The sequence below is a fragment of the Vigna unguiculata genome, chromosome 1, assembly GCF_037176805.1.
Source record: "Vigna unguiculata cultivar grain cowpea cultivar isolate G323 ecotype 2 chromosome 1, ASM3717680v1, whole genome shotgun sequence".
Lineage (NCBI taxonomy): Eukaryota > Viridiplantae > Streptophyta > Magnoliopsida > Fabales > Fabaceae > Vigna > Vigna unguiculata.
Window position 1 is genome coordinate 25,349,398 of NC_140792.1, and position 11,899 is coordinate 25,361,296.

General features: G+C 37.2%; 1 protein-coding gene across 1 annotated transcript; it reads left to right on the forward strand.

Annotated features, from left to right (window-relative positions):
• Positions 1–620: 620 nt before the first annotated feature.
• On the forward strand, positions 621–2,075 carry LOC114178462 (NAC domain-containing protein 83-like). Its single transcript, XM_028064384.1, has 3 exons — positions 621–918; positions 1,237–1,493; positions 1,711–2,075. The coding sequence occupies exons 1-3, from the start codon at positions 735–737 to the stop codon at positions 1,882–1,884; spliced, it is 615 nt and encodes a 204-aa protein (XP_027920185.1). The 5' UTR covers positions 621–734; the 3' UTR covers positions 1,885–2,075.
• Positions 2,076–11,899: the final 9,824 nt, after the last annotated feature.

The following is an 11,899-nucleotide window of genomic DNA, read 5'->3' on the forward strand; positions in this document are numbered from 1 at the left end:
CATAATTTTCTTTAAACCGAATTCACCTATCATTTTAACTAATATCACTAATATCTTTTTATTTTAAAATAATTTTATTTATATAATTACAATTTCATAATATCATCAATTAAAATAAATTTTTTTTTATTTTATCCATCATCTCATTTACAAATTGTTACTTCATTTTTTACTCCATTTATTTTAATATAAAGAAACTTATTCTTCAGTCAAACGTTTCTCTAAATCCAAAGACACGTCTGTGACGTGAAAATATTATTTTCTAGAACCCAAAACTGCCATTTTAAAGGTGTCACACATTTTGAGCAGTGTAACGGGTCCATGGTCAATTGACTGAAAGCAAACAAAAACAAAGTTACCCATTCACTCACGTCACCTACGTCCAGTACTACAATAGTTGTAATTTGTACACAGTGCATCTTTCTTAAAAACAATTAATACTAAATCCAAACTAATTTAATTGCCTCTACTTTTATTTTAATACTTACCAAGTACATCATAAAAAAAATAAAAAACACATAAGAAAATGGTCCATTCCTTCCAAAGTCAAATAGAAGCCAAGATTTGTAACCATGTATGTGGTTTCACATGTTTTTCTCTCTCCACATCTTCTGTCTCTCTCTTAGTCAAACACATCCACCACACTGCATGTCTTCACATCTATAAATTGATTTCTCTCATCACTAGTTCCTTCATCTCTCCAAAGCCAAAAGGTCTTTGGTGTGGCCTCACTCATGGAAGTGTTTAACCCAGTTGAAGGCAAGACCTATAAGCTCCCTGTTGGGTACAGGTTCGACCCCACCGATCCAGTTCTCGCAGGCTACTACCTCACGAAGAGGCTCAGGGGACACCCTCTCCCCAATGGACTCATTCTAGACTATGATGTTCACCAGACTGAGCCTTGGGAGCTCCCAGGAGGTTCGTCTCAAACACACCAACACAAATCTCCCTTTCCATCTTTCCTTCTTTCTTTCGTTTATTTTCTGTTAATCTCAGATCTTTTGGCTTTCTGATGAACCTCAAATAAAAGTTTTCGTCTAAATTCAGGTTTTTTGTCACCAGTTTAGCGTTTTCCGTTAACTGGGTAACACGCGGTTGGGTTTTGATAATTTTTTTGTCAGTGGACAATGTGTCTGAAAAAGATCCGATTTTTCCGAGTGCCGGAGTGGTCTAAACAGCGGGATCAAAATGTTGTTTCTTCTTGTTGGTTTAAAAAATGTTCGTTATTTTCTGCAGGTGGGAAGTTCATGAATTGGCAGAAGTTTTTCTTCTACAATGTGAAGGGCCTAAACCCTGAGAAGAGAGATGCTGGGAAAGGGCAATGGGAAATGGTGGAGAAAGATGAAGAGGTTGAGTTTTATGACGAACAACTCGCACCACTCACTGCGAAGAAGAGTGTTCTGGTTTTCTGGAAATCCAAGGGTAACTCTCTTGCCAAAACAAAATGGGTGATGCATGAGTTTCGTCTTGCCCTAAAGTCAAATCCATCAAAGGTAAACAATACAACAGTATCCATCCATCCACCACCTTTCTTACAGCACTCAATTTCTTTCTCATTTTTTTTTTCTTTTTTATTTGGTTATTCATTTATTATTTTCTCTCTCTACATCCTTTTTTTCCTCATCTTTTTACCCCAAAATGAGGTGAACATTTATGACCACAAAAAAAAAAGTGATTTTCTTCTTATCTCTTTCTTCTCACCTAACGTAGATGTCAGCCATGGGTGTGTGCCGCATATTCGAGAGGAAAACTTCAAAGCGGGCAAAGAGAGCAAGAGTGAGTACTGAAGGGGTGAGCAATGCTGAAGAAGCTATGGAAGTCATTGATTTCACAGTGGAGTGTGGCACTGAGACTAGTCCTCCTCCTCCTCCTGGGACCCCCTAGTGAAACTGCATAGTGTAGTTAGATTTTAAGTTGCTCCAAAAATCTTTCCTAAGATTTCAATTGTGAAGCCCCATAGGCACCAAAACAGCTTTTATCCATCTTTCTGGTGTGCATGATCTTGTGTATATTGGAGTTTGTTTTGTGTACGGGCTCATAAATTTACTTAATAAGAAGCAACTGTTTATTATTCATTCTTATTTTATTTTGATTTCTGTCAAATTGAGAATACTTATCATGCTCCTCCACCCCGAATAACGTTGACTGTTGCTTAGGATTATCAAAAGGGAAATGATTTTTTTGAGACAAAAAACCGATCCAAAGAATGGTAACAATAATCCAAAGAATAGATACAAAAGGGGCATCCAAACAAAGTAGGAAACAGGTTCTCTATTATCTAATCACAACCTTTATGAAAAAACAATAAGCGATACCCTATGTATGGGTAAGCAAGCAAGCATACAAGCCTCACAACAAGGATGGTAATGCCTAAGTTTTTGAAGCATCAGCACATGGATTTGATTCGCATCCTTCTTTCCATAGAACTCAATGCTCCATTTATGAAATTCTTCCTTTCACGTTAAGGAGGACAACATTATTCTTCTTCGTGAAAGTGATTAGGAAAATCGATATTTGAACATCTTCGAGTATATATGGTTCAAGGAATAAAACTAGATTTTAATTATTGTGTTGTACCAATTCTATCTTATTGTTGGTTTAATAGTTTACTTAAAAAATGCATGTTAGTTATAATGATTGATGGCCCCTTTAGTCCCCGAAAAATTAATTAAAATCTGTCTATGTCTGTTAATAAGTATTCGACAGGATGAGAATATTTGAATTATAAAACTTGGCGTTGTGAGTTAGTGAAGCGAACAAGGCACAAAAGGGAAAACTTGGTGTTGGTCAAGTAGGTGAAGGGGTGAAGGCACAAAATATTCTTATATGATTCTCCCGCAAGCTCAGATAACGCAACCCCTGCATTCAGAATAAGATTCTTCCCAATAATGCCCACGCTGTTCACCATTTTTAAATATTGTTTGCGTACATCAAACTTCAAACCATCTCTACTATCACAATTCTTTTCCTTCTTTATATAAAAATATATAAACTTGTTAACCAAATATTTAGTATAACACACATAAAGATATGGGAATATTATTGGCCAAAAACCTGGAAATCCCATCAACTTCTTTCACATTGAATCCCATTCCCCTGCAAGTGGTTCTGGACCACGTACATTTTTTATTTTAAATGGTTGTTTCAAATTAATTCTTTTTTTTTTTTTATGAAGATTTAATAACCCTCTTATAGGTATTTGATAAATGAGGTGTGCATATAATACCGCAGCTTTGTCATTGATCGTACTAGAGTATAGTATCATTGGGATGCTATGAACCAATTAAGTAAAAAGATTGACACTTTTAACAAATATTTTTTGATGGGTACTACTTAGGAATTAAACTCCTGGTCACATCTGAACCATATCACTCTGTATTGATTACAAAATGCACGTTATAAGAAAAACACTAATAACACTCTTTATTATTATATATGGAATGAAATATAGTAAAAAAGGAAATTTTACAATTATAAAACTCTGCATGGTTTTATATCCTCCGATCATTAATTCAAAAGTTAAAATATTAAATATTGAAGACAAAACTTTAATGAACATAGTAATTGTATCAAGTTAAAGTAGGATCCTTTTATGATACACATGGTCCAAAAAACATGTTTTTTTTTTGTTGTTGCTAAGACTAATGTTTTGTTAGAAGGATTATGCATGACAGACACATTTCATTAGAAAGAGTAAAGTAGGGATACTTTGGACATGGTGTTAAGACATTGGATTCAAGAAGCGTGTGTGGTATCTCTCAAATTGTGCAAAGAAAAGGGCCAAGTTGAAAAGTAACTGAGTGAGAACTGCCGACCAAAGTTTCTTGCCGCTACGGTAGTAGAATCTTTTGATATAGGGATTTTTGTGCATCACTTGTAAAATTCCTCACGTCACTGACATCATGCACAGTAATGTGAGGTTGCGTAGTATTTGCTGACTTTCCGGGCCAAAATTGTCAAATGAAACAGACCTACATACTGGACCATATCTACAAAAGTTTCTCAACCATCGTAGTCAAGATTTTATCAACAGCGAAAATATTGGGAGGTGCTGATACCGACGCCTTTTCTTCATCTTTTTTTCCTCATTTCTCCGTCTAAATTTCGTATAATCATGCACCAAATTCGCACTACACCTTCTCCAACTTGAAGTTTGTCAAGTTCTTTTGTAAAGGTCATCACAGAATGATTCTCTCCCGCCAAAGTTTTTGTATATTCAATGGTGAAGATAGCATTCAATCCTAGCTATTATTACCATATAGAATCAAATCCACGTACTAAGGTGTTCTGTGCTTCTGCAGCTTTAACATTTAATGGAGCTGCCAAACATGAAGTTATTGTAATCTGAATTATAGATGTGTTTGTTTAACTAAGTAATGTTTGATTTCTATCATTAAAATTTTCCCAATGAGTGCAGAGAGAGACAGAGAGGGTGAATATCACAAGCAAAAGAGAAATACTACTAGTTATACTATTATTTTTTCAACAAGAACAAGCATCGTGTCATTCAATTTAGGAAATGTAACATCATTCACAATGTGATATTTAACAATTGCACCAATCAAGCTAGACAAGAAAAAACATTTAGTTATGATGATAAACTAAGTGTGGAACTGATGAATGTATGATTTCTTTGAGTGGAGAGGTAAATGAATAAACAAGCTGGTTAATTTCTGACATTGTACCCCCGAGTCCTACATATAGCATTACATTTCAAAACTTAGACCAATTTTTCAATTTCAACAACCTTCATAAATTCTGAACACAAGCCTCCAGAACAGCTTCATTCAATAAACCAATGAGGTTTTGATTAGAAGAATGAAGTAGGAAGAGTAAATAAAGAGAAATTTTTCTTTATTGTCTTTACCTAATTATAACACACTTTCCTCGTCACGTACTACCATTCATCAATTGTACATGGGCTTATTAATGATGATCCACCATCCAATTTTAGCATGCCAGAAGTTCCAGATAAGCCATTTGAGGTGCTTGTTTCTGTACCCAGTTAGTTAGTTGATCTTAGGATTCCCAGATAGCAACTCCACGTCATCCATTAAGAATAACCTAACTCTGCTGTGTTTCATTCAGAGAAAAAAAAAACAATAGAAATATAAGTTGATTGAAGACAAATTGTTAGGTTTCTTAGAGCTAGAAACCCAAGCTACTCGGGCAGAACTCACTCACACCAACACAGAAAGAAACAGAAATAGACTTTTATTATTCTCTCAAAGAATGCGTCCAGGGAAAGACAACAATTCCCCCCTCACAGGATCTGTTATGACTCCTGTTTACACTTACAAAAACAAAACGAATACCCCCTTTTACAACACTACCCCCCTTCTTATTTATACTTTTCCTAAAACAAACTTTCATTCCCAAACAACCTACTAACAGACTAACTAACTAACTAACTCAGTTCTTATTTCTTCTCACATACACCTTTAATATTCTATCATTACTCCCCTCTGGCTGAGCAACCTTGTCCTCAAGGTTGAAGTCAGGGAACTGCTGTTGGATAGTTGTGACGTCTTCCCAAGTAGCTATTTCTACCCCTTTATCCTTCCACTGAATTAAGACTTGCGGTCTTGCATCTTCCTTCCCTGGTATAGGTCCCCATCTGTTATCCAATATCTTCTCTGGGAACCAATTAGAGGTCCTGCCTTGCAAACCTTCTGGCAGGTCTTTCTCAACTTGATGAGTGCCTACTGCTTTTTTTAATTGTGAAACATGAAATACTGGGTGGATCCTGGCAGTTTCTGGAAGTTGTAATCCAAAGGCTACTGGACCTACCTGTTTCAGCACTAGAAAAGGACCATAATATCTAGCAGATAGCTTTGGGTGCAGTCTGGTGGGCATTGAGACCTGTCTATGGGGGCGAATTTTCAGAAAAACCCAGTCCCCTACTTGGATGGAGGATTGTTTCCTGTGTTTATTCGCATATTTCGTCATATGCTCTTGGGCTCTTGCGAGGTGGAACTTGAGTTGGCTCAAAGCTTCATCTCTGGTCATGAGATCTTGTGCTACTGCTTCCACAATGGTTTCTCCTGGAATAAATCTGCTGATGGAAGGAGGTGGTCTGCCATAAACTATTTCAAAAGGGGATTTTTGGGCTGCCCCGTGAAAACTGGTGTTATACCAGTATTCTGCCCATGAGAGAAAGTGAGACCAAGATTTGGGTTGTTCTGAGCTAAAGCATCTCAAGTATGTTTCTAAGGTTCTATTTAAGACTTCAGTTTGGCCATCTGACTCAGGATGGTACGCAGTGCTCATGTTTAACTGTGTTCCCTGCATTCTGAATAACTCCTTCCAGAAGAGACTTAAAAATGTAGGGTCTCTGTCACTAACAATAGATGCAGGAATCCCATGTAGTCTCACTATTTCTTTGGCAAACACCTCTGCTATGCTCTTGGCTGAATAAGGATGTTTAATTGGTATGAAATGCCCATATTTACTTAGTCTATCCACCACCACCAAGACTGAATCATACCCATTGGATTTTGGTAGCCTGACAATGAAGTCCAAACTAATGTCCTCCCATACTGCATTGGGTATGGGTAAAGGTTGTAGCAACCCTTGTGGTGAAGATGCTAGGTACTTGTGTTGTTGACACACCAAACAAGCAGCCACAAAATCTGTTACCATCTTCTTCATTCCAATCCAGTATAGTGATTGGCTTATCCTCCTGTAAGTTCTGAACACCCCTGAGTGACCTCCTGTAGATGTGGTATGGTATTCAGCCAGCAGTCTTGGAATCCAAGCAGAGTTGGCTGATAGCACGAGCCTGCCTTTATGATGAAGTCTTCCATGTTCTAAAGTATACTGCCCCTGCTTCCCAGGATTCTCTTTCAGCCCTTTTATGATCTTCTGTAATTCTGCATCTTCTTCCACTTCTGCCAATATCTTCTGGAAGTCCTGCCAGAATGGTATGGACATTATAGTCAATTCTTTGTCATCCTCCTCATTCTCCCCCCTTCGAGAAAGGGCATCAGCTACTTTGTTGGATGCTCCAATTTTATAAACAATATTAAATTCATATCCCATCAATTTGGCCAACCAATTCTGCTGGTTTTGTGTGGTGATACGCTGCTCTAACAAATACCTTAGACTCCTCTGATCTGTATATACTGTAAATTTTTGCCCCAATAAATAAGGTCTCCAATGCTGTATGGCTAAAACTAAAGCCATCAACTCCTTTTCATAAATGGACTTAGTTAAGGAAGTGTCCGATAGGCCTTTGCTGAAGAAAGCAATAGGACGTTTGTCCTGTGTTAGCACAGCACCCAGCCCACTGCCTGATGCATCACACTCAATGGAAAAAGGTTGGCTGAAGTCTGGTAGTTTTAGAACAGGGGCTGTTGTTATAGCTTTCTTTAGAGCCTCCATAGCCTTAGTGCTTTCTTCATTCCAGCAGAAACATCCCTTCTTTAATAGACGTGTTAATGGTTTTGCTACTTTTCCATAGTCTCGGATGAATCTTCTATAATATCCAGTCAACCCAAGAAAACCCCTCAAGGCTTTAAGATTTTTTGGCAAAGGCCACTGATGAATTGCTGCCAGCTTGTCTTGATCCATCTCTACCCCTTTTTTAGATATTACGTGGCCCAAATATTTCACCTCTTGTCTCCCAAACTCACACTTCTTTTTATTTGCAAAGAACTGTTGCTGCTGCAGTGTATGCAACACCTGTTTTAAGTGACCCATGTGATCCTCCCATGATTGGCTGTAGATTAAGATGTCGTCAAAGAACACCAATACGAACTTCCTTAAGTATGGCTGCAAAACTGTGTTCATGGCACATTGGAAGGTTGCTGGCGCGTTGGTTAGCCCAAAGGGCATGACCAAGAACTCATAGTGGCCCTGATGTGTGCGGAAAGCTGTTTTCTGTATATCCCCTTCATACATCCTGATTTGGTGATAACCTGCCTTCAAATCAACTTTGGAGAAATAGGTAGCACCATGTAGTTCATCCAATAACTCTTCTATCACGGGTATTGGAAATTTATCAGCCACAGTGACCTTATTCAAGGCCCTATAGTCTATGCAAAACCTCCAACTCCCATCTTTTTTCTTTACTAGGATGACTGGACTGGAATATGGGCTATTGCTGGGCCTGATGATTCCAGATTTCAGCATTTCCTCCACCTGTTTTTCTATCTCAGATTTCAGCAGATGAGGGTACCTATATGGTCTCACATTGACAGGGTTTTCACCTACTTTGATAGGTATTTTATGATCAATCCCCCTCCTTGGTGGCAGCTCCAGTTTTTCTTGGAAAATGATCTTATGTTCCTGCAAAACCTCCTCCAATTCCTCCTGCTGCTTGGCTGACAATCCTTTCCTTGCTGTACTCATATTGCTGGGAGAAGACTGAGAGTTTCCAGCCCCTTTAAAAGTCTCAGTTCTTGATACCACACCCATTCCTCTCTGAAATCTGGTGTCTGCTGCTGATGTTGTCCGATAGGTGTTTGTTCTTCCTGCCCATGATTCATTAAGAGACTCCTCCACATCCCTAGAGATCTCCATTGCCCTCATTAAATCCCTTGGATCATGTGGCTTTACTTGGCTTCTGATCCGGCTTTGTAATCCTGCAAAAAAATACCCCAGTAGTTGTTCTTCTGATAAATCTGGAATTTGAGCCACCAATCTTTCAAATTCTTGTACGTATTCTTCTACTCCCTCATTCTGCCTTATGGATGCTAATTTCTCAAAGACTGTACTCCTATCCTTGCCTCCAAATCTTTTATTCAAAGCTTCGACAAAACTCTCCCAAGATGGGTTCTTGGATTTCTTTTTCCAGAAGCTAAACCAATGACTAGCGTTTCCTTCCATACTTATGAATGCTAATCGTAATTTCTCTTTTGGAGAAATATTTTGAATCTCAAAGAACTTTTCTGCTCTAGCAATCCAGCCCATAGGATCACTGCCTTCAAAAGTTGGTAACTCTACCCTTTTCATCCACTGCTTCTGGACCTCTTCTTCACTGTCAGAATCAGACTCCTCCTTTCTGATCATCTTTACAACTCCTTTCTTGTTGTTAACAGAATTCTCCCCATTTTCAGAACTCTTCTCAGACCCTTCTTCTGATTTCTTGCTATTCTTAATCATATTTCTGATTTCGTGAAGATTTTCTTGAATTTCCAAGATAATCTTCCCATTCTCGCTGGTCCACCTTTCCAACGCAGCAACTCTTCCCTCCATGATAACAGGCCCTTGGATCCGGCAGGTCGGACCAATTGTTAGGTTTCTTAGAGCTAGAAACCCAAGCTACTCGGGCAGAACTCACTCACACCAACACAGAAAGAAACAGAAATAGACTTTTATTATTCTCTCAAAGAATGCGTCCAGGGAAAGACAACAATTCCCCCCTCACAGGATCTGTTATGACTCCTGTTTACACTTACAAAAACAAAACGAATACCCCCTTTTACAACACTACCCCCCTTCTTATTTATACTTTTCCTAAAACAAACTTTCATTCCCAAACAACCTACTAACAGACTAACTAACTAACTAACTCAGTTCTTATTTCTTCTCACATACACCTTTAATATTCTATCACAAATAGACAAAGATTAATTGTATAGTTGTTTGGTAGATAGACATTAGTGAAAATAGAATAAGAGATTCTTTGAAAGTTGTGAATTGATTGATTTATATAACGTGTATAAAAAAATTTATCATTTTCACCCTGATATAACCAATAGTGGCCGTTGAATATGCACGGTGACATGAATGCCATTTTAAATTCAAAACATATACACTAAAATACTTCTCAAACCAGCGAGACTCACAACACATGTTCTTCAGTCTCACATCCAATATAATTTCTTTGAAATCTCAATCGTTATAAGTTAATTCGTATTCTTTTATCTTCCAAAACAATAAGAGTATTTGTTTGTGTACACACAAACAAGTCCATCATTTGTATTTGTATCCCCATATCTTAAATGCTTTCTTTTATATATTTCATGCACACTGTTGTGACTGTGAGAATTAAGGAAAATAGAAAGAGGTAAATTAATGTTAAGGAAATCGGGTAGGACTAATACTAAATTTTGAAGTAGTAGACTTAAAGAAGGACAGATGTGAGAAATGGTATAGGTGGAAAGAAAAGATCTAACCTGGGATAAAAATGAGGAGGCCTAAGTTTTTTCTGCATAAGTACATCTAGTGCTACAGTGCGAAGAAATGACAATAAAGAGTTCTACTTTCTGAGATCCTGTTAATGAGAATGAAAATACAATTTAGATGGGAAGATTTATTTCATTGACTGGTTTGTACCAATATCCGAAGGCAAGGTGATGCAGGTCCAATAATGATAAATCAGGAAGGGGGATGGTCAGATGTGAAGCCATACTGTTTGATACAGAGCTTAACGAGGTAATGTTTCACCTACTTTGGTACTCTTACTGAGCTTGGTTAATTTCCAACCATGAGGGAGTAAAGATGAATGCTCTTACTGCAACAATTGCATAAGGGCATCAGTACCATTACACCAATCTTTGTTAACACTACAGAGAAAACTAGTCAATACTTTCAAAGGACAGCATTAATGCATGAAGGAACATTTCCTACATGTTTATATTTAATGGATTCTAAACACAAGTATTCACATCAAGAATCAAATTTGCATCTATTCAATCCAGTCTCATAGTTGAGCAAACTATCATTTGCGTAAGTCAAAATGATAATTAAACAAGAAGTACAGAGTGAATTTATGTCATCACCGTTTTTCTCAAAATGAAGAACATAACAAATATATAAAGGAAGTTAATTCTATATTTTAATTACCAAGAAAAAATGAAACGGAGGATAGATAAAATTAAAGTCGTAGGTTGTACTGTCTGTTCTCACTCTCTTTGATGTTGAGCATGGCGAACATGCATTTGGGGGGAAGGGAGGGGGGTGGTGCTGTTCTGTCATTGATCACCACCAAGATCTGTACCATTCCCATCATTATCACTCAACACACTTTGTAACACCATCACCACTACTGTAATGGACCTTACCACATTCCTACCAGCATTTTGGTAGAATGCTTAATATCTTTGAATTCAGAATGCAGTCAGATTTTCAGTGTACAAAATTCAGAATAAGTAGTATCATTAATAAGCATCAACAAGATAAAATAATACAAATTTTGTTTCCTAATTAATAGCTTTCGGTTCAACTTCCTGGATCACTGCCCCAAAGCAATGAGGGATTAAGAGCTTCTCTTGCTATGATATGATAATTGATATATTAGAAAAACTTAATTATAATAAGATACCATATATCAAGACAAAGAATGCCATCAATTATATAAAGGAACAAGGACAAGTAGGATATATAACATATTCAAAATGTAAGGAGATTGTTTTCTTAATCAATACAACGTATTTGAATTCGGAAAAGGGTAAAGGAACAATTGTCACTTTTCTGAGAAGCGATTACATTTTAAAAATATTTGTTAGAGCTTAACATACCATAATTACATGACCAGCCAAGCTACCATACAATTCTATCAATGAATTGAGCAAACTCACAACTACTATAATTTACACAAGATTAAGCAACTACACTAGAAATACTGAATCAAAATACGTATGTCATTCACAACTGGCTGGTCATGCAGAAGCTGCATACTTCCGTAAAAGATCAAACAGCTGATCTTTTCACAAAGGTTCTTGTACTTACTCCTTTCAGCAAACTCCATACCTCTCTTGTACAGCACTCCCTTTTGCACCTTCATTTTTGCATGTAAATACTCTTGATTTCACATTAACAAAAATTAATGAGAATGATTTCTTTTATTCAATTCATTTCTTATCATCAAGTACTTCGATAGTGTTTTCTATGTTGCCAAAACAAACGGGAAACACTCTGTTCAGACTTCCAAGCTATTTAAATTTTAGGCATC

Bases quoted from the DNA above. Each gene is read 5' to 3' on its own strand.
- LOC114178462 (XM_028064384.1), top strand. From the start codon at position 735: ATGGAAGTGTTTAACCCAGTTGAAGGCAAGACCTATAAGCTCCCTGTT. The intron at 919-1,236 runs GTTCGTCTCAAA...TATTTTCTGCAG, and splicing joins GCCTTGGGAGCTCCCAGGAG to GTGGGAAGTTCATGAATTGG. The intron at 1,494-1,710 runs GTAAACAATACA...CACCTAACGTAG, and splicing joins TAAAGTCAAATCCATCAAAG to ATGTCAGCCATGGGTGTGTG.